Source organism: Arvicanthis niloticus, chromosome 1, assembly GCF_011762505.2.
Source record: "Arvicanthis niloticus isolate mArvNil1 chromosome 1, mArvNil1.pat.X, whole genome shotgun sequence".
Classification (NCBI taxonomy): Eukaryota; Metazoa; Chordata; class Mammalia; order Rodentia; family Muridae; genus Arvicanthis; species Arvicanthis niloticus.
The window spans coordinates 46,361,841-46,383,230 of record NC_047658.1 but is presented as its reverse complement, the minus strand read 5'-3'; the positions used below and the strand labels follow the sequence as shown (position 1 = coordinate 46,383,230).

Here is a 21,390-nt window from a genome sequence, read left to right as displayed (position 1 = left end):
TGCTTTCTATTACATTATTTGTCTCCAAAGCTGATTTTTCTCCTCCTATAGATATGTTGAAAAATGTACATTCTTGCTTCCATAATGAAAGAAGCTGGCTGCCTTCCCAAATGTCTGGAGCTAGCCTGTGCCCACACCCTGTTGTATCACAGGAGTTTGGTTATGATTCCTTAGGGACCAGGCTGGTCCATGGGTTTAGAGTGTTTTATCATGGAAAGCCTGCTGGGACCAGCAGTGAGGGACAGACATGTCCCTTAATGTGCTGCTCTCCTCTGGCTGTTCTAGCAAGGCAGTGAGACAAACATGAGAGGGCACACAGCATGAGGCCAGGCATAGTTGGCATGTCAGAATGTCTGTTGGATGAATAAGCAAAGGTAATAACGAGAAGGTAGCAGTTTGCAGAGAGAGACCCATAAAACTGATCAACACCACCAGGAAGGGAAAGCAGTGGCTATCCGAACAAATAGAACCCTGTCTGTGATCTTCTCAGAGTTTAGGGGGAAAGACAAGTTCCTATGTGTATACACATAGACATGCACATCCGTGCACATATATATAAAGGCTAGGGTTCACCCTCTTGTGTTATTCCGGTAGAGCTATCTGTGGTTTGTGCTGTTGTTTGTCTTTTGTATTGTTTTGTTTTTCCGGATGGGCCCTTCTCTAGCCTGGGACTGGTAGATTTATTTAGACTGGCTAACCACCAAGACAGGGAGAGTTCTGTTTGTCACTACCTTCCAGGTGTTAGGATGACAACCATATTGTCTTAATTAGGGTTACTATTGCTGTGATGGAACGCCATGACCAAAAGCAAGTTGAGGAGGATAAAGTTTAATTCGACTTACACTTCCATATGGCTGACAGGGCAGAAACTCCAGGACTGGAACCTGGAGGCAGGAACATAGGCAGAAGTCATGGAAGGGTGCTGCTTACAGGCTTGTGCCCCCATGATTTGCTCAGCCTGCTTTCTTATATAACCCAGGACCACCAGCCCAGGGATGGTAGCAACCAAGATGGGCTGGGCCCTCCCCCATGGATCACTACTTAAGAAAATGCCTTACAGTTGTATCTTACAGAGATCTCAACTGAGGCTCACTCCTTTCAGATAACTGGCTTGTGTCAAGTTGACCTAAGACTAGTCAACACACATGTGTCACCGTGCCAGGCCTTTTTACATGGATGCTGGGTCTTGAACTCGAGTCCTCATGACTAGCACAGCCATCACTTTACTAACAGAGCTATCTCCTCCTCTTTGAGGGCCATGCTTTATACCAGCACAATTATAGCTCTGAGCAGGCCAGCTCCAAGGAAGGCTGGATCGCTTCATTTTAATCTATATTTCTCCAAGCTTCATGACCGAGACTGTGCGACCACTGGCAAAATGCTGCCAGAATTCAGGGTACATGATGAAAAGGACCTTGGGAAGTTCAAAAGGATGCATTGAGGGGCCATGAAGCATGTGCTGGAAGGCCTGCCTGGAAGGATCAGGGGACAATGACATTGCCTTGGAGGGGCAGGCAGATGTTCCTGGGTGTGGTTAGGGGCAGGACATGTAGTTTGTAATATGTCACTTAGAAAAGGTTGTGGTAGAAGACAGACAGGTGAGAGCCCTGTGTGTAGCAGATTGTCTGCTATCTGAAACAGCCCAGAAGTACCAGCTGCATCATGAATGAATCATCAAAGCCTTGGCATTGACCTTCATATAAAAGTGTCTGGACTCTATTTTATAAACCCCTGTCTCCCCGCCAGCAGTTTTGAGTCTGCAACCACCTATGTGGTGTCTTGAAATACCACTTTATATCCACCCCACAGGAAATTAGGTTCCCAGAGCCGGAGAAGGAGAGGCTCAGGCATAGTGATGTTGAAATCCCCTGAAGTCTTTCTAAGTAAATTGCTGACTGAACATGAATGCCAGGGAGAAGGAGGTCCCTTGCTGGGTCCCCACGAAGGGCTGACAGGCCAGAGCTGTGCTTCCCCAACTTTCCCATAGTTGAACCTGTATAAATTGAAGTGCTAAGTGAATGCTGTCACAAATAAGCTGAGACAGGATGGGTCCCCACAGTGATCTGTCTATCATGAGGGACCTGCTGCAAGCAAGCATGGTAGAAAGTAGCTCACGGGATGGGCTTTGACATCAACCTGTTCTGCCAGAATGTTATTGTTTGTCTTTGCAGACTTTCCAGGAATGAATTCTCACATTGCAGGAGCTTTCACTTCCAAAAAAAAAAAAAAAAAAAAAAAAACCAGGGACAGCAAACCCTGTGTGGCACCAGGGCAAAGAATATTTTCGCAGAGGAAGTTTTTAGACACAGGCGTGAAGTCGTGGCACCTGCTTGCTTGTGAGACTTGTTACTGCCTAAGCCATTTTCTCTCTGCTGCCTTTGCCTTGGAAAGATGCACTGCCTGGGTCTGAAAAAGCAGTTCCTGCTGCTTCTGAGCCTCTTTTCCCCTTGTCAGTTCTGTCCTCTCTGGGTAAGCCTGTGCTTCCCAGGCCATCCATGGAGAAAGAGAAGACACTGGATAACACCAGTGTAAAGCTACAGCCTGAGCCTCCCTCTGTTCTTGCTTTAAATGTGCTTGCCAGTGGTCTCTCCACTCCTCTCTTAGACCCTCCTGGTGGTCTCAACAGAATCAGTGGGATCAATCAATTCTTGGCTGGGACCCTCCCCCACCCCTCTGATGTACACCAGCTCACACTGAGCCCTGGCTGGTGCTGTATACCAGCTTACCTCCTCCCCACCCCACCCCCAGTCAGTGCACACCAGCTCACACTCAGCTTCCATTCTAAGTGACTGCCTTGAGCTAAGGGTTTGTCTGTTTGCTCACCAAGGCCACACCTTTCTCCCTACAAAGAAAGAGACAAGCATTCTGGATTTCTGGCCCCAGAGCCATGGTGCTATTTACCTTGACTGATTTAATTGTCCCGCTTCCACCATAGACATGAGCCTGTGAAATTTCACTAGTAGTTTGGTCCTAAGTTTGCCTTTAACTCTGAAAAGCCTGCAACAGTTCCCCTTTAAGCCTTTGTGACTCATACACTCATTTAGCTATTGGATTCCTTAACCTTCCCTGCCTCCCACCTCATTCTTATTAGACATGTGCTCTTCTGGGACATGGTACCCTTGTCTGTTGATCCCTGCTCTCAGATGGCTCTTCACCTGGGAAAGCTAGACGGCTAGGCACTGTTGGCAGTAATGGCAACTCCGGTTAGGGCACATGGAGAACCAGCTGGGAGATGGCTACATCATAATACTCCTTTTTTCTCTTAATCTTGGAATCACTGTAGAACCTCCATCCTAATATTTTCCCATTTCTCTTCTTCCTTCCTTTCTTCCTTCCTTCCTTCCTTCCTTCCTTCTTTCCTTCCTTCCATCCATCCATCCAGCTACAATGATTTCTAATGATTTCTAATGATTTCTAATGATTTCTAATGATTCTCTGCTCAGCTCTTTCCACTCCCCCCCCCCCACACACACACACCGTGTTCTCTCCAGGTCCTACCTGTTGTGAAATGCTTTGTGTCAACTCAGCTTTTAGAAAAACATTTTTCCCCCCATGGGTTCAAATCCCCATGACGGGCTGAAGGCTCAGAATTTGGACTCTTGAGTTCAGGCTTGCGTGGGTTCATACTTACCCTCCTTTAGTGCTCAGCTTTGCATTCCTGTGCAAGGTGGAGTCTAAAGACTCTCGGTGCTCTGTGTCAGAAGCGCTGATGCTAAACCTCCCTGCCAATGTGATGGGTGCCAAGTCCTCAGTGCCGTGCTCTGTCCAGCAGTGGAAGTCTAACAGAGATGGCTGCGGTGTTAGCTGCTGCATAAGCTAGCCTCATCTACCTGACAGTAGGAGCAGTGGCATGACAACATATCTTAAAGAATGAAGCGAGTCAAGGCCAATTTCAATAGAGGGACAAAAGTGTCTCCATGTGGGGTCTCCATGGAGCCCCATGATAGCCATTGTTGGGGCTCCTCCATGTCCTGGAAGGGTAGTGAGTTAGGATATTTGACTTCTACCTTAACCTGTTGATTGGCTCTATGGAGGAGGTGCCTCTGTTTAGGAAGGAAGCCCTTTGGCTCCAATGATGACTCCCAAGAACTCAGCATAATACCTCCACAGCACAATCTCTCTCCAGCTGTCACTCAACAGGCCACTCACAGAGATGAGTCACCAAAGCAAGCCTGGTGACTCCAGGACACACTGTACAAACACCAGGGATCTCTTACTTGGTCTAACTTCTGCCTGTTGGTCTTGGTTCTCATTGAGCACCTGCCTGTGCACCAGGGATGCTGAATCATATACTTCTTGATCTCGGGTCTCTTCATCTTCCCAGATGGGTAGGAAGGAGTCACAGACCTGCTAAGCCCTGAATCCAGAATTGAAACCCACAGCACCTGCCTGCCTCTTTAGAGCATGGTCCCTGACCTGACTTTACACAGCTTTCCTCAGCAAAACTTTTTCTATGGTGCCAAGCTCCTTCTTCAGCCCTCTAATTCTTTCTCTTTTTTTTTAGACTAAGTTTCAGGTCCATAGCACAGAAGATCCTTTAACCTAGTGAGGTAGCAGATTTGAATACTTGGTTCTCCGTTGATGAAACTGTTCAGGGAGGATTAATAAGTTTGTGATTGGAGGTGGGCTTTTAGGTTTTAAAAGCTCATACCATTCCCAGTTAGCTGTCTTGTCTCTGTCTCTCTCTCTGTCTCTGTCTCTCTCTCTCTCTCTCTCTCTCTCCTACTGTCCCAGTGCTGTGACTGTGACTTCCTGCCTACATTCCACCATGGCCTCTGCCGTAATGGTCATGGACTCAACTCTCTGAAATCGTAAGCCTCAAATAAACTTTGTCTCCTATTAGTTGCCTTGGCCATGGTATCTTAATATAGCAATAGAAGAGTCGCTAGGATGCCCAGGTTCAATGGGAAATTTCATTATTGTTATTTGTGAAAGTGAAGCTGTGTTTCTGGTTGGCAGGTCCAGCCTGCTTTCATAATCTTCACAATAAAAAACAGTAGCTCACAGAATCCAGGAAAGAGCAGCACACTTGTCACAAGTGCATGCTGTGGTGGCTTTTGTTGCAGCTGGAGTTCCTGCTATAACTCTCTCATTGCAGGACCACTCTCCACGTCTGTTTCTTCATTTGTAAATGGAGGATTTCAGTGGTTCCAAGATCATGTTTTTTTGAGGGTTGTATTATGAGTCTGAGTTGATGGTGAACCCTCAGGATGGCATTTGGCACATAGAGGATGTTCTGATGTCAGTAGTCCCCAAATCTACCTTTCCCCTCCCACAATGAATGGCAACCCTCTGCCTGACAGGAATGTCTTCTGAGAGTTCACAATTTGCAGCCTGCTTTCCATGGAGCCAGCTCCCCTGTGCAGTTTCCAGCCTTGTACCATCCTACTGGTGACAGCAGTAGGTTCCTAAAGAGAGCTGAAAAGGTCCCCCTACTCCTGTTGGTAGAACTGCATGACTCAACTCCCTTCTACCCAGCTCCAGTACTAAGGCTAAATCAGTAAAGAGGATTAAGTGGCTAGTGGGGGATGCAGATGTTCATTGGCCTGTTACGGCCCTGGTTCACCAGCCTCTGTTTGTCTGGACTACTCCCTCTTTGAAAGGTTGGATTTTATGGTTTCACAATCCACTTGAGCCACTAAGACAGCCTTATAGTCAAGCTAATTAAGGCCTCATTTCCAAGCAGGGGTATTGAAGGTGGGCTGAACCTGTAAAAATGGAGCCAGCTTTTGATAGCTACAAGTTATTGCAGTAAAATTGTGGGTGGGAGGAAGAATGTGGGAGGAAGCTGTCATTTCTGGAAGCCAATCAGGTTGGCTACAAAGAGAAAAGGGCCATGCAAATAAGGTGTCCCAGTCCTTCCTTCAGTCCAAGGATTCTTGAACTTAATGATTTTTAAGATCTAATTCAAGGAGAAATTAGTCATTAGGCATTAAGACAAGCAGGAAGACTCCTGTCTTAACAAAGAGCCCTTCCTGCAGAATGGAATGAACTCCAGAATAATTAAAAGCTTGCAGAAGTGCAGAAATGTTCTATTAAATGTTCGCCTTCATGAAATGAGGGCCCTTCCCACCCCCAAACAGATCATGAAGATTATGAAGAAGAGTTATGGCACTACTGAGAGGTCTAAAGAAATGTGGCAATTGACCCAAATCATCGTCAGTGTCATTTTGGAGGCAGATAAACTTGGCTGTCGGAGGCTCCAGGTGATGTGATCCAGGGAGAGCACAAAGCTTTTCATCCTTCTGGAGTCGCACTCAGCAGAGACTCCATTCCAACTGAGGACATGAAAAGCACAGCGAGGGCATGCTACCTGGATTGTCCCAACCCTACCCTGGGCTTCCAGAATTTAGATGATGCCATCATTCCAAAAGAACATAGTTGACTAAGTAGCAGTTTTGTCTGCCACTACACAGCAGCAGCCAGAACTTTCCTGTCCGCGCTCACCCAGTCCAAGTAGGTCCTGTGATGACATAGTGTGGTCCATACTGTTCTCTCTGTAGTGTGTGGCTATAACGTACCAGAACCTTATCCTGGGTACAGAATAGCCTCATGCTTGGCACACACACTATCTCAAATTTGCCTTGGCTCATCAACAATGACTGACCATGATGGGTTCTTCACACCCAAGACACCTTTGACTGTGAAGACCAGATCACTCTCTGTGGATGTCCGTTGTGTTCATTTTCTGTATTTGTTAAGCTACATTTTCAAACACTGCAGAGTCAACAATTCTCTGAGTATTTGTACAACACTTAAAAACAATATGGATTTAACAAAGGAAAGTTTCTTAACATTTAAACACAGATTTTAAAAGCAAACACTCCTAGGCATTTGTTTGAAATGATACTTCTAAAAAAGTCAGATTGCCATAAATGTTTAAAAGGCCCGTAAAGTATACAAACAGCGCACCCATAAAGACCAGGAAGCTCTAAGCACAGTGTACCCACATCAAGTGCGAGGCCCCGAGAGGCCCCGAAGCTGTTTGTTTACTGTCTTTATTAATACCCTTTGTAAAGTTTTGGCTTTAATTTTGTGTTTGTGTGTGCTTTCATTTAACCCTAAAGCAGCCTTTCTAAAGCCTCAGAAATACATGTCAAGCAACCAAGGCCACCATCTCTGATTATTGTCTAAATCCCCTTGGACATCAGATCCATGGCTCAGCTCATAGTAATCCTGAGTTTCCAGTCCTCTGGTCCAGTCCAGTGCTGTAACTAAAACCCTTAAATCCTTCTCCTCTCGGGAGAGTTTCACTTTGAAAACTTGATATCTTTCCCAGGGATGATAAATTTTAAGTTTTGTATAGCTGCCAGTCCCCGGCCTATTGTTCTGTCATTTTGATGCATGGAGCTTGTCTGTTAGCGTTATTAAAAACTTATGTGTCTCCTATTATTATTTTATTCTAATTAGATGGGCCATTTGGAGGTTTTGTCTCCTAGGAGATGCAATTGTGCCTGTGTAATTAGCTCTCTTCTTTAGGACAGCTGGCTAATTCATCACCTTGGAGTGCAGGGTTAGGTTCTCAGCCCACCTGTTTATTTTATGTGGCCATAGGCACTTAGTGGGTTTTTCTAATACTTAATCTCTGTGTCTGATCTTTTCCATGTGCACAGAAAGAAACAAGTACACCCTGTCACTGTTCCTTGTTTTTGTTCGTAATATGAGTCTAGTAAAATAAGATCCCCCTTTTTGAGATAGAATCGTATGTATCTCAGACTGGCCCCCAAGCACATTATATAGCTGAGGATAATTTTAAACTCCCGATTCTCCTGCTGCTGCCTCCCAGGGGCTGGGATAACCAGCATGTGCCACACCTATTTTGTGCAGACTTAGAGATAAGGCTTTGTGCATGCTAGGCAAGCCACTCTCCCAACTGAGCCTGATTCCCAGCCAGCCCCAAGTCTAATCACAAGCACACCACTTGGACAGTGTTTGGACTAACCCAAATTTCGCTTGCATCTTTGCTATTTATAGAAAATGATTTATAATTTACATAAGACTTGTCTTCAAATTACTTGAAATCAGTTTACTTGTCTTAAGCCATGGCACTTGATGAATCAGCTATATTTGGTTAATTATTTTGTAAATACCACTGGCTTCCATCTGTGTAAGATCTACATCCACCAATCTAACGAACCACTGAAACGCAATCCACAGAAAACTGCATCTGTACTAAAGAAGTACAAATCTCTCCCTTGTCATGATCTCCTTACACAGTGTGCTCGAGCAACTACTTGGGTAACATTCGCCTTGTACTTGATGTAAGTAGCTTAAGGATGACCTAAGGTACATGGGTGTGAGTTATAGACAAGTAGTATACTGTTCTATGTAATAGATGTGCACATATATAGATTTTGGTGTCCAGCAGAGGCACCAAAAATAAATAAAGATGTAAGGACTGAGGAGATGGTTCAGTGGGTAAAAGTATTTGCCATGTAATTATAAGGACCTGAGTTTCAATCCCCAGAATATACATAAAATCTGGATGAACAGGACAAGTGTCTAACCTCATGGAGATGGGAGATGGAGACAGAGTTCTCAGCAGCTCTGCAGGCCAGTTATGTGGTAGGTAAACAGTGAGGAGGTGACTGTCTCAAAGTAAAAGGCAAAGACTGACACCCAAGGCTGTCCCCATACACATGTGTTGACATGCATGTGCCTGCATAACACACACACACACACACACACACACACACACACACACACACACAAAATCAAGTAAATGTGTCATTCCTGATGAGACACGACTGTTCTAGAACCATCCAGGATATATCACCACAGCATAACTGAGGAGAGCTGGTTGAAGACTACATGGCGAGGATTCTAATAACTAGACTTCTAAGCAATGTCCTTATTTTCAAAATACCAAATCTCCAGTTTTTAAAAGCACCAGTGTAAGAGGAAGTGTCTGTAGCTTATGAAACTATACTGTAAGGAACATAATGTTTAGACCCAGTCCTTCTTTAACTTTTTTAACTGATTTGAGATGGTCAGCCTGTGAGTTAAGGGACTATAGCAAATTCATGGCTTGGAGTTTATTGTTAGGGTGTTTTCTATGTTTTATTTAGAAATAGCTGAGTGGAGTTAAAAGACAACAGTCCAGATTACCTTACATGGATAGTTGGTTTTCAAAACATCAGAAGTCCACAGAATTGACGTTACAAACATTTCTGTAGTAATGTTCATTTTGATTAGAGACCTGACTGCTCCTGACAGCTTCCTGTATTGGATTCTAAGAAGAAATTGAGCATCTTTGGAGTTACTCCAGTTGTGGTAAGACAACCACTAGGCAAGAATTCCCTCTTTCCATCTACAGACAAATTACTGTCCAGAAAAGGACACACTTGCAGCATAGTCGACTGATTATATCTGCCTAGACAGAGTAATCAGCCCTTAATAATTCTGCAGCACTAAGGTCTGTCAGATGATCCTGGGCCAAAAGGCTGAAGATCAGGTGCTCCAACGTTTTGTAATATAGGGAGTATCCAGGTGTTCAGAGGTCTCTATAAATTGGCTATGTTTTAGAAGCTATGCTTTGTACTTCCCATAATTGTAGTTAACTTAGCCATTCTGGATTTCTGACAGGGTTGAAAATTTATAGTCTCATAGCCAATCCTGGCTATTTACTTTGAAAGAAAAGATTTGAGTGGATGGTTTTCAGCTGACATTCATTCTAAAGCCAAGAAAAAAGCCAGGTTCAGAATTAAGTGTTTTAGTTAAGAGAGATGACAGAGGTTCTGGTTAGTCAACAAAATGATGGACTGGGTATTAGGACTATCTTGTACCTCACTGGTACAAATTGGCATAATTATGCTCTAATTGTATTTTGAGAGAAAAGTTTCATTTTAACAGGAAGGGTGATATGTAGGAGGAGCTAAGGTGGGAGGAGTACCAAGAGGAAGAGAAGGAGTAAGGAGAGGAGGAGAAGGAGTAAGGAGAGGAGGAGGAGTAAGGAGAGGAGGAGAAGGAGTAAGGAGAGGAGGAGGAGTAAGGAGAGGAGGAGAAGGAGTAAGGAGAGGAGGAGAAGAAGGAGAGGAGAAGCTAGGTGATGAGAGAGAGAAAGAGAGAGAAAGAGGGGAGGGACATGGAGACAGATGTTCATGTGTCTCCACCAGTCAAAGTTAGTTTATATATCTAGGTTGGGTATTAGGTTATACTTCTGATTGAGCATTACCAAACTTATAAAGCCTTTGATTAACATTTTAAAAGAGTATAAAAGCAAAAGGGAAAAGGGGGCATGGGATAGGGGTTTTCTGGGGGAGGGGGGTGGGAAAGGGGGATGGCATCTGAAATGTAAATAAAATTTCCAAAAAGAAAACAGTAAAAAAAAAAAAAAAAAAAAGGAAAATAGAATGCAATAAGCAAGATGAGAGCATGCAACCTCCACATACTACTATCGCGCCCCGTCAAGATGTAACATGGTTCATAAGCTTCAGAGTGCATATGCCAAAAGCCAACTATCCTGGATCCTTAAGAGCCTGTGGCTGTCTGGGAGCCTTTTCCGGGATGGTTGGATAATGAAGAAAGACCTCCTGGGAAGGAGAGAATCCGTGTGGTAAAAGTTTGAGAGAAGAGTATTACAGTAGACTAAGAAGACCTAGCATAAGACATGAATGTAGCTAAGAGAGGAACATGCTGGGGATGAAGGGAAAGAGGGAAGGAGGGAAGGAGGGATGGAGGGAAGGAGAGAAGGAGGGAAGGAGGGAAGGAGAGAAGAAGGGAAGGAGGGAAGGAGGGTAGGGCATCCTGGAGACATCCCAGCACCATGACATAGGCCAAAAGCCCAAGGACCAGACAGACTATAATCCCAGATACCTTGTAAAAATCTAAGCTGATGCCACTAGTTACTATGTGGAGTGTGATCAAATCAAGGTTGATAACCCAGACCTCCTTGGCATGCTCCAGCTCTGCAGGTGAGAGCTGACCAGGGAGTGGAGGGAAGGGCTTGATTTGCTCATACCTATTTTGTAAAGCACAAGAACTTCATCTCTTTCTTGATACCAATGACATCCAACATATTCTTTCAGTATACATACAGAACATAGTTCTAAATGTTGATCAAGCAGTGGGCACATCAACATATGCCTAAATATTTCCATGTACAAAATATATAATATATATGTTATGGTTCCACTTTGGAAATCAAAATCCCCAAATGATTTTCTTTTGGATTAGAGTGAGGGACGAAAAGTTCTTGTAATTGCTTAAAAGATCTTTGACTTGAACCCCTGAAGTTATGGTATAGAAGCAAGGTAGAACAGGCTGTTTTAGTAGAAAATAGCTTAATTTGTGGGATTTTTGTTGTGGTTTAGAAGCCAGAGTTTCTTCTGGAACTCCCTGAGCTTCTAAAGCTCAGGAACTTCTGAGCTCCCTGGGGATGCTCCACAAGGTGGTGTTAAAGAAACGGGCAAGAATGCATCAATGAGGGGTCTAAGGAGGTCCTAAAGTAGGCAGTCAACATGACCTTGCTTTCTGTTCTTCCTCACAGTGATCCCCAAAGTCACCAAGCACCTGCTCTCAAACCCTGTGTTCACCTGCATCGTCCTGGCTGCTTGCATGGAGATTGCTGTGGTGGCCGGCTTCGCTGCCTTTTTGGGAAAGTACCTGGAGCAGCAGTTTAACCTCACAACTTCCTCTGCCAACCAGCTGCTTGGTGAGTGTCTTTCATTGCCTTCCTGCTCTACCAGCATGCTCAAAGGATGCACGGAGCTCAAAAAGTGTGCAGGGCTGTGCTAAGTCAATAGCCATGGTATATGTATAGCCTTGCTACACAAGGAACTTCACTCCTATTAAAAACGTTCTATAGGGCCAGTGAGATGGCTCAGCAAGGAGAGCATCTGTTGCTCCAGGCTGATGACCCACGTTCAGTACCCAGAACCCATGGCTGGAAGAGAGAATCAACTTTAAAAGTTGTCCTCTAACCATATGGGATGCACACAGGCAGAGTAATACTACTAAAACACACACACACACACACACACACACACACACCTTATAAGAAAAAACAAAGGTATATAATGTATTTGTAGGAAGCATTGCAAGAGGCCAGAAAGTCGCTTGCCTAATGTGAATGAGAAATTTCGAAGCATATATGAGGGAAGAGAGCAATCGAAATCCATCTTAAAAGATTAGCAGATTTTTATTAGACAGTGAGAGTACTCTTAGCAGCATAAAACCCACACAAATACAGAGCTTAGAACATATATCCATGTGCTGGAGAGATTGCTCAGTGGATAAAGCTTGCTGCATAAGTGTCATAATTTACCTCGATCCCAGGAACTCACATGAAGATGGAAGAAGACAGCCAGGTCCACAAAGCTGTCCTCTGATTTCAAAATATACTAGATCACTCCCTCATACATACAAATGCAATAATCTTTTTTAAAAATAAAGTTAAGAAGGCATGCCTATGCTGATGACCTTGCCCGTGGCAGGCATAACTAATGGATCTCAGAATTTTCCCCAATCTGAAGCGAGGCTTTACAGTTCTTCTCACCAGGCATCTACTTCTAATCATTTGAAGTTGAGCTAAGAAAACTAACCTGCCCTCACAAGAAGCAGCATTGCCGGGGTGGGATGGACAGTATGTTCACAGAGTGTGTCTTACTGCTTTTCATGTGGGAGGAATTGACTCTTCACTCTTTGCATGACCAACAGGGTGCATTCGTTGAGTTGATCATCTCAGAACTTGACTAGGAATAGCGAGAACGAAGCAGTTGAGGAGGATGGAAGTGTCTGCAGTGATGAGTTCTGCTGTAAACTCGCGAGGAATGATGCATAATCGATGATGTCCTATATTTCATTGAGGGCTGAAGAAGGGATCGTGGTTCATAGTATAGAATGTTAGAACACTGAAGATAAAAGTAGATTTCTAAGCAGTGAAACAGAAGAGAATTGCAGAAGAAAGGGAATCTGAGTGGACAGCCCTTGATAAGAAAACTCAGCTGTTCTTCTGAAAGGGCAGAGGAGGGCCGTGTGATTAGCCGGCTGAGTGCAACATATGGCCAGTGGCAGAGAGGGCTCCCGCCCCTAGACTTCATCTTCTTTGTCAACGGGGAAGAGGAGGGTGTTCTTATCTTACCCTTTAACATCTCCTGGGGTGGGGCTGGAGAGACAGCCCTGCAATTAATAGCATGAGTTGTTCTCGAAGAGGACCTGGGTTTGACGCCCACACAGTGGCTCATAGCTGTCCACAGCTCTACTTCTAAGGGATCCCACACATTCTTCTGACCTGCAGGCGTCTGGAATACACACGGCGGTACATTCATATACATTCAGGCGAAGCATGCATACCTAAAATAAAATCTAAAATCTTAAAAAAAAAAAAAAAATAGTTTGATTGGCAAAGCCCCTGATGCCTGAGTTTGCGTATGTGATCTTGAATGCCCAGCACCTACTTAAAAGCCTGGGGAGGCAGGACATATCCATAACCTCACGAATGAGGGAAGAAGAGACAGGCAGATCCCCAGAGTTCACTAGGGAGCCAGTCTAAACAACTGGTAAACTCTTGGATTCAGTGAGCTACTGCATCTCAAAAAATAAGATGGAGTGGCTGGAAAGATGGCTCCATGGTTAAGAGCACTGGTTGCTCTTTGAGAGGACCTAGGTTAAATTCCCAGTATCTACATGGTAGTACACAGCTGCCAATAGGTCAGTGTTCAGGGGATTCAGCGCTCTCTTCTGGCCTGTGGGCATCAGGCACACATATGATGCATAAGCATACATTCAGGGAATGACCATAAAAGCAAAGCATGCTGACCAGCATGGGTGATGAGGGACATGCACACTGACACCTAAAGGGGGCGCTGTGACCAGATGATAGTGCTGAATGCTGGGAAGGATGAGGAGCAACTGGAACCCACACTGCAGTGGGAATGCACAGGGGAGCCTCTGCTTCGGGCAGTTTTTGCAGCACCCATTAAGGCTCAGCATATGCCTGTGCTATGATCCATCAGTTCTGTTTCTGGGCACTTATCCAACAGAATCAAGTGTTTAGGTCCACTCATTTACATATGCATATATAACAACATTCAGAGCAGCTTTATGCATAATTATCTCAAACTGGAACTAACCCAAATGTCTGTCTACAGCAGAATGGGTAAATAAACTATAGACTGTTCATTCTATACCACACAGCTCGGGAAAGGACAAATTCTCACACTGGCTTCCATGGGAATGTGTATGAGTTGAAAGATATCACACACACAAAGAGAATCTATTTATGGGACTTTAAAAAAAAAAAAAGGGTGAATTGCCAATTAAAGTAAAAGAAGCCAGAGCCACAGTGGTCCTTGAAGGTTACAACTACCGAGGGCTACCCAGGAGCCTCCTAGGTAGCTACAAGTGCACATGTGTGTGTGCATGTGTGCATGCATGCATGCATGTGTCCATTTATGTATGCATTCATGTGTAGACATGTGCAGTGTGTGTGCATGTGTGTTATGTACATGTGTATGCAGGTACACATTCACATGTGCATGTGGAGGCCAGAGGTCGACAGCGGGTGTCTTCTTCAGTCCCTCTCCACCTTAGTTTTTGATGCAAAATCTTTTTCACACTGAACCAGCTGGCCAGCATGCTGCTGGGCTCAACCTGTTTCCCAACAACCCAGATCTGGGATTCCAGATGTGTGCCCTTATTCCTGGCTCTTATGAAAGTGCCAAGGATCAAGCACTCCCAAGCACCAAAGTATCTGAAATTGTTCTAAGCTTGACCTGAGTGCTGGTTATGGAGGTGTCTCCACACCCAATTTTCCAAATCGAAAAGTTCACCAACGTGGTCTTTGTGTGTTCCACAGGATAGAACATAATAGTTTACAAAGAAATTTAAACCCTGACCCTCATGGCAACATATCACAGTTTTCTCTCCTTGGAAACTGCTGGGGAATGCAGGCTTCCCCCACCCCCAACTAATCATTCTTACCATCCACTTTTTGGTAAGTATTAGTAAAATGCAGTCAGCTTTTCAATGCCTAAAGGACAGAAGAGAAACTCATCTGCCCCTGTAATATAAGCTATAGTTTTTGTTGTCTCAAGAATCTGGAGGTTAGACCTCCAGCACCCCAGGGTTTATCTCTTAACTCTTGGTTTCTCTGCCGATGCTTCTTCTGTTTTGATTGTTTTTGCACAGTTGCATCTCTGGGACTAGGTTCTATTTTAGAAGAAATGCCTAAGTTTTCTATCGACAAACAAATCAATACTCTGCATGGGCAGGAGGTCAGGAAAACACTTCCACTGCCTAGTATCTGTTTGTTTCCCAGTGATCCCTGCATGTTGGAGCGCTTAACACTGTAGAAAGAAAAAGGAGTGGGGCTTCCTCATATTCTCCAAGCAAGCTGGCATCAGGCATTCCCTGTCCCTGTGTCTAGCCGGTAGCATAGATCCAGTCAATGTGTACTGGGGAGAGCGCACTGCAGGAGAAGCTGGCAGGCTATACTAGGGTAGGCTGATGTAGGAAGATGCTCTCAGAATAGCTCCTGAACTCTCAGAAGATGGTGTGCATGTATTTATCCCAATCTATGCATTCAAGGCTACAGGCCACCCACAAAGTCTTCAGCAGATGGGTCAGAGTTCAGAGAAGAGGAGTGTAGCCAGTCCAGCTGATGACATTGATTTATGAGTGCAGATTAAAAGGGCTCAGTCTGCATAAGTTAATCTAATGAGGATGAAGTTTTGGTCCTGGGAAGTCCTGACAATAGCCACGGGTGTTAAGGACGTGTGCACACATCAGGGAAGAGGAGAGAGGAAAGCTAATAGTGACTGGGAGAAAAGGTGCTAAAAATCCTGTTGTTGCCATGGTTACCATCATCACCAGGTGACACCCCCACTGTCTCAACTAGAAAATGAAACAAAGCACAGGGTGCTCTCTGGGAGTAGGCATGTTGTCACCAAGGCTTCTTCACACAGATCCCATGTGCTTACAGAGTCATTCATTCTCAAAGGGGTGCCTGAATGCCCGCCAGTGCTGTATTAGGCCCTGCGGATTGGGCTGGGCTGAATGGGAGCTGAAGGGTACTCCCTCCTTCTGGAAACTTCATGCTGATAGAGGGTGAGAGCAAGAAACAGGATGGGTAAAAATAAACACGGCAGCTTTGGATGGCAGGGAGAGCCATGGAAACAGGAATCCTGATGGGGGATAATAGGAGACTGTTACTGAGTCCCGAGCTCCTCAAGTTTAGCTGGGTAGCCTATCATGGGCATCCCTGACTCTTCCTCCCAAGTGTGTGATTACAGTTGAGCCACCACCTGCCCAGGTTTACCTGGCTTCTGAGATCTCAACCCTGGTCCTCTCATTTGTGTTTTATCCACTGATCCATCTCTCCTGATCTTAAGTCCCCTTTCCGTGTCACCAGAAGAGTGGGCACTAATGAAGCCTCTTGGAAAGGGGGAAGACCAGCCAAGGAAAAACGGACAAGCATGTCCTAGGAATAGAACCAATGCATATGCAAAGGCTGTGGCCCCCTGGGCACCTAGACTGATCTAAGGGAGAGAAAATAGCAAAAGGGGTATTGGGGTGGCCAGTGACATTGGGCTGAGGATGGAAGCCACAGAACAAGGTCGTTATCTCCATATTCATACCAAAGGCTGGAAAACTAAGTCCAGCTGTTTGAAGCAGCCAGTGACACACAGGTCCTGGTCTGTTTGAAACATGGCCAGGGTAGTGTCTTAGAGAGCTAAGCCTTTCTGATTATATTTTCTTACCCTAATATGAAAAATTAATTTGCATTCCCTCAGCACTTACCAGCTGGTTGATGTAGTCGATTGACCTGGGGGTCGGTTGATTGGCAGGGAGGAGGCTGCGTAGACTGGAAAATTAGCCATGCATAATCTACAGGACAGATAAATGACACTTGGTTATTTAAAGACGAGCAGTAGATGAAATGAATCAGAACAAAACCACAGCAAACAGGAGATTGGAACAGCAGGGTCCTTTGGTTCTCCAACAATGCCCTGGATCTTTGGGAATCCTAGGAACAGGCTTCAGGCCTGCTCCCTTGGAGATAGTTCTATGTACAAGAGAGAGAGATTGTATACCAAACAATTATTCACCAAGTGCTGCAGAACGTAGTGATTTGATTGACACTGTGTCCTGAGGCATAGCAGACCTGGCTAAATGGTGTCCTCCACAAATTTGTGAGCCCTTCAGCCTTTGGGTTAAACCATCCTGGAGCCTATCAAAGATCTTTCTTGCTTCATGCCCTTCAGCCTTTGGGTTAAACCATCCTGGAGCCTATCAAAGACCTTTCTTGCCTCATGAGAAAAGGAAAATTCTCAGATAGTGTGTGTGTGTGTGTGTGTGTGTGTGTGTGTGTGTGTGTGTGCTCATTTTCACATGTGTAAGTTTGTAGATGTCTGCAAGTATGTCTGTGTTGCTGTATGTGTGTTCACATGTCTAAATTTGTATATGTTTTCAAGTATGTGAATAAGGGGTGAATCCATATGTGTTCATATGTATAAGCGTGTGTCTGCTGCTGACATGTGTGGTCATATGTGTGTAAGCATCATGTTGATGTCCATGTCCCCCTCATTTATTCAACACTCAATCTTTGAGGCAGAATCTCTTGCTAAGCTTGGAGCTTTGCCAGTTTTTACTAGTCTATCTAAATGGCTTGACCCTGGAATCCCATTTCTGTCTCTTGAGTGCTGAGGTTACAGGTGGGCCACCAATGCCTTGCTTGGCATTTATGTGGGTTCTGGGGACCTAATCTCCAGCCACCATGCTTGTCTCTTTACCTACTGAACCATCTCCTCCACCAAAAGCTCTTCAGTTGATCTCAAGTCCCCTCCCCAGGCCACTTTGGAAATGCAGAGATTGTCAAGTGTCAGGGTGCTTGAGGACCTGAGTTCCACAGCCAGAACCCAAAGAAAACAATCAAACAAAAAAGCCAAAGACAGGTGGTGTCTCAAAAACAGGTGCCTGAGAAATGTCACCCCAGAATATCCTCTGGCTTCTATATAACACAGGCACATATATGTGCACATGCATACAAACCTTCACACACACACACACACAGACACACACACACATACACACACACACACACGATATGCCTCTTAATACTTGGATAGCTGAAGTAGAAGAATTGCCAAGTATTTCAGGCTAGCCTGGTCTAGAGAATAACACCAAAACACCCAAAAGGAAGGGGCGGGGGAGGCAAAGAAAGAGACCATATCATCTCTCCCTAATATTTAATCTCCTGGATTTCACCCCTCAGTTCCCAGCTTTCTGGATTCATCTCTTGGTTGGCCGCACGTTAGCTATATACGAGCATCCTCTTAGATGGCACTTGGTGTGGTATGCCAGCTGTGTACACTTTGGCTCACAATAACTGTCTCCCTTTGTTATCTGAGAGTTCTCTGGAAACAGAAATAAGACCCTCCATGAAGACTTTAGAGTCACATGGAGACACAGGGCCCACTGATATCCACCAGCCCCTCTCCCGCTATTCACACTCCACTGCTCTGCTTCCTCAGGGATGACGGCGATCCCCTGTGCCTGCCTGGGCATCTTTCTGGGTGGTCTTTTGGTGAAGAAGCTGAGCCTGTCTGCTCTGGGGGCCATTCGGATGGCCATGCTGGTCAACCTGGTGTCCACAGCCTGCTATGTGTCCTTCCTCTTCCTGGGCTGTGACACAGGCCCTGTGGCTGGGGTCACTGTTCGCTATGGAAACAAGTAAGTACCTAAAGTTTTAACTTGACCCTGCCCAGGCATCCCTGGGCCACCTTCACTGTGGGTTCATAGAGAAAGCTCAGCCCTGCCCAGGTCTACCTGGGCTCTCCACTACAGAGTAATAGAGCCAACTTGGTCTCTAGTGATCCAGAGCAGAAGAACCCAGAGGCCTTAGCTTCTTACTTGCAGTTGGAAGACTCGGCCTATCCTCTGGATGTTGGTCTGTTCTCCTCCTCAGCAAGACAACCCAGAGTACAGAGTGGTCATTCATTCTCCAGACTGCTTGCTCTTTCTGACATTTGACTTCAGGAATGATGTGAATAAAAATGATGAGAATAAAAATAAACCCTATTTCAGAATTCTGCTCAATATAAAAGACAGAATCAATTTCAATAATTCCTACATGAGTCAGAAGCTCCTATTCAGTTCACATGGTCATTACCAGGTCAGACCCATGGTGAGCGTGGTTAAGTGGTAGTGGAAGAAAGGGGTAAAAACAAGTTGGGAGGGAAGGCATGAGAAGCAGGAACCAGCCTGTTGCTACAGGATCTCTTTTCTTATGCCCTGGTTATTATCCTGGGACTATGGAACAGAGTCTCTATAGTGATTGCTGTTCAAATAAATTATGGGACTATATTATCTCTATGTCCACTGTCTCCTTTCCTTATGGGACTCTGAGACTACCCTGAGCTGAAGAGTGTAGCTCAGAACATGCTGCATCATGGCTGCCCTACAGGTTACACAGCCAGACTCCTCTTCCAGGCAGACCACTGGGCTGCATGGAAGCCTGGGAATGGGGCAGAAGTGGCTCCCTGCCATCTATTGAGAGTGAGCAGAAAGAGCTGGAGGCAGAGAAGAGGCAGCTTTTTATAGACCTAGGTGCCCTCCAGGCAGCCCCCAGCTCCTCCCACATAGGGTACCCTCCAACTTGAACTTGGCTCTGAACAGCAGGCCTCACAGTGGACTGCTCTCAACCTGCAAGCAGTGAGCTGCAGCGAATAGAAGCGTGCACACAGGGTCCCTCCCACTGCCATGACATCACGCTGTAAAGGAGAAAAATAAATAAATAAATAAGTCAAGTTCAAGGCCGACGGTCACACTGCCCAGCTCGAGCCCCTCCTCAACTCTCAGGCTCTACATGTGTCTGGACAAACGAGTCACCTGGCTCAGCCTTGATTTCCCCTTTGATAAAGTTTGTGTGGTTGTTCTGAGAACAAACAAAATGATAACATAGAATTCCTACAACAGAGCGTGAGGAAAGCAACCAGATGTCCCCATGTTACCTGCATTATCAGGAAGCACTCTCTGAGCCATAGGACAGAGTCGGAAATGAGGGGACTGGTCACTTCCTTCTTCTGGGGCTGCAGACTGGGCATTTCCATGTGTCTCCTCCCAGTTTGTACGCTCTTGGTAGCTGCGCCTTTGTAATGCAGAGGCAAGCACAAAGCACCCTAGCATTCATTCATTCATTCATTCATTCATTATATGTCTCTGGATATTGAAGCAATCAGAGGCTTACAGCCAGGCTGGGCATCCTGTATGCAGGAAAGGAAGAAACAAACAGAAGGGATGGGGTATCCAGCAGCACAGGAGTAGTTGCAGGTCAGGGGAACTGAATGACCCTAAGCTGTGCCCCAGCTGCCTTCTGCTCAAAGGGCACATGGTCACAAGAGGCAACAAGACTCTTCCTCCTCAGCTTGGGAGGCACCCAGAAGCCACATAGCCAGTTACTCAACCCAGTACTGTTTCAAGGGCACCACGGAGCCCATCATGGCAGGGTTGTCACCAGTGTTAGCCCTGATTCTAATGAGTCCCCTTCACCCTTTTTTTCCAGCTCAACACGTGGCTCAGCCCTTGACCCCTACTCTCCGTGCAACAACAACTGTGAATGCCAGACGGATTCCTTCACGCCAGTGTGCGGGGCCGATGGCATCACCTACCTGTCAGCCTGCTTCGCCGGATGCAATAGCACGGTAATTGAAAACCTTGGGATGCAGGGGAGAAGGCAGGCTCCAGGCAGCCACAGCTGCTCATGGGCCTGTCAAGAGCCAGAGTGGGCAATACCGTTTTGTTGTTGTTGTTGTTGTTGTTGTTGTTGTTGTTGTTGTTGTTGTTGTTGTTGTTTTTGCCTTGCTGTCACCGTTCGTTTGTCCTGATCCATCAGGAAGGTGTCAGAACAAGGCAGTTCCTTAGGCCTTTGCTGAGTCCAGCCTCTAAGACACTCGATGGAGCAACTGAAAGTAAAAATCAAAGGGGACTCTGCACATGCAGCCGGAAAGGTGGCTGTGGCATGAGATACTCACAAAACGTGGCAGGGAATAAGGCTATGTACAGCAGTGAGCTGCCCACCTTGGAAGTCTGTAGAAATGGGAAGGCTGGGTTAAAGCCAGAGGCTGACTGTAGCTCAGCCGCACCCCTGCCCAGGTCCCTTTGCCTCGTTCTTCCCAATTAAGTGTCTCCCACCCGCTTCTCTCTTCCCAGAGGTTTTGTTTTGTTTTGTTTTGTTTTTTGTTTTTTGTTTTGTTTTGTTTTTCTCCTCCTCAACATGAATTTTTTAATTTGGCCACCAGCCTGCCCTCTTTCTGTTCTCTGTGTGAACATCTGGTGCCAAGTGATCCCCGACGCAGCCTGGTCTCTCCCAGCTTGCAGGCGCTTCTGCACCTTTTCTTTGTCTGTATCACACTGCCACTGTGGCTGTGCAGGCTGTCCCTCTCCTGTTTA

General features: G+C 45.6%; 1 protein-coding gene across 2 annotated transcripts in view; it reads left to right on the top strand.

Moving 5' to 3' along the window:
- Slco3a1 (solute carrier organic anion transporter family member 3A1) overlaps window positions 1–21,390 on the top strand; it is a 282,952-nt gene that overhangs the window by 218,661 nt on the left and 42,901 nt on the right. For both annotated transcript variants that reach the window (XM_034499330.2, XM_034499329.2), the window contains exons 5-7: window positions 11,489–11,653; window positions 18,474–18,672; window positions 20,504–20,642. In XM_034499330.2, the coding sequence (XP_034355221.1) occupies window positions 11,489–11,653; window positions 18,474–18,672; window positions 20,504–20,642 (503 nt within the window). The remainder of the gene's footprint in view (window positions 1–11,488; window positions 11,654–18,473; window positions 18,673–20,503; window positions 20,643–21,390) is intronic.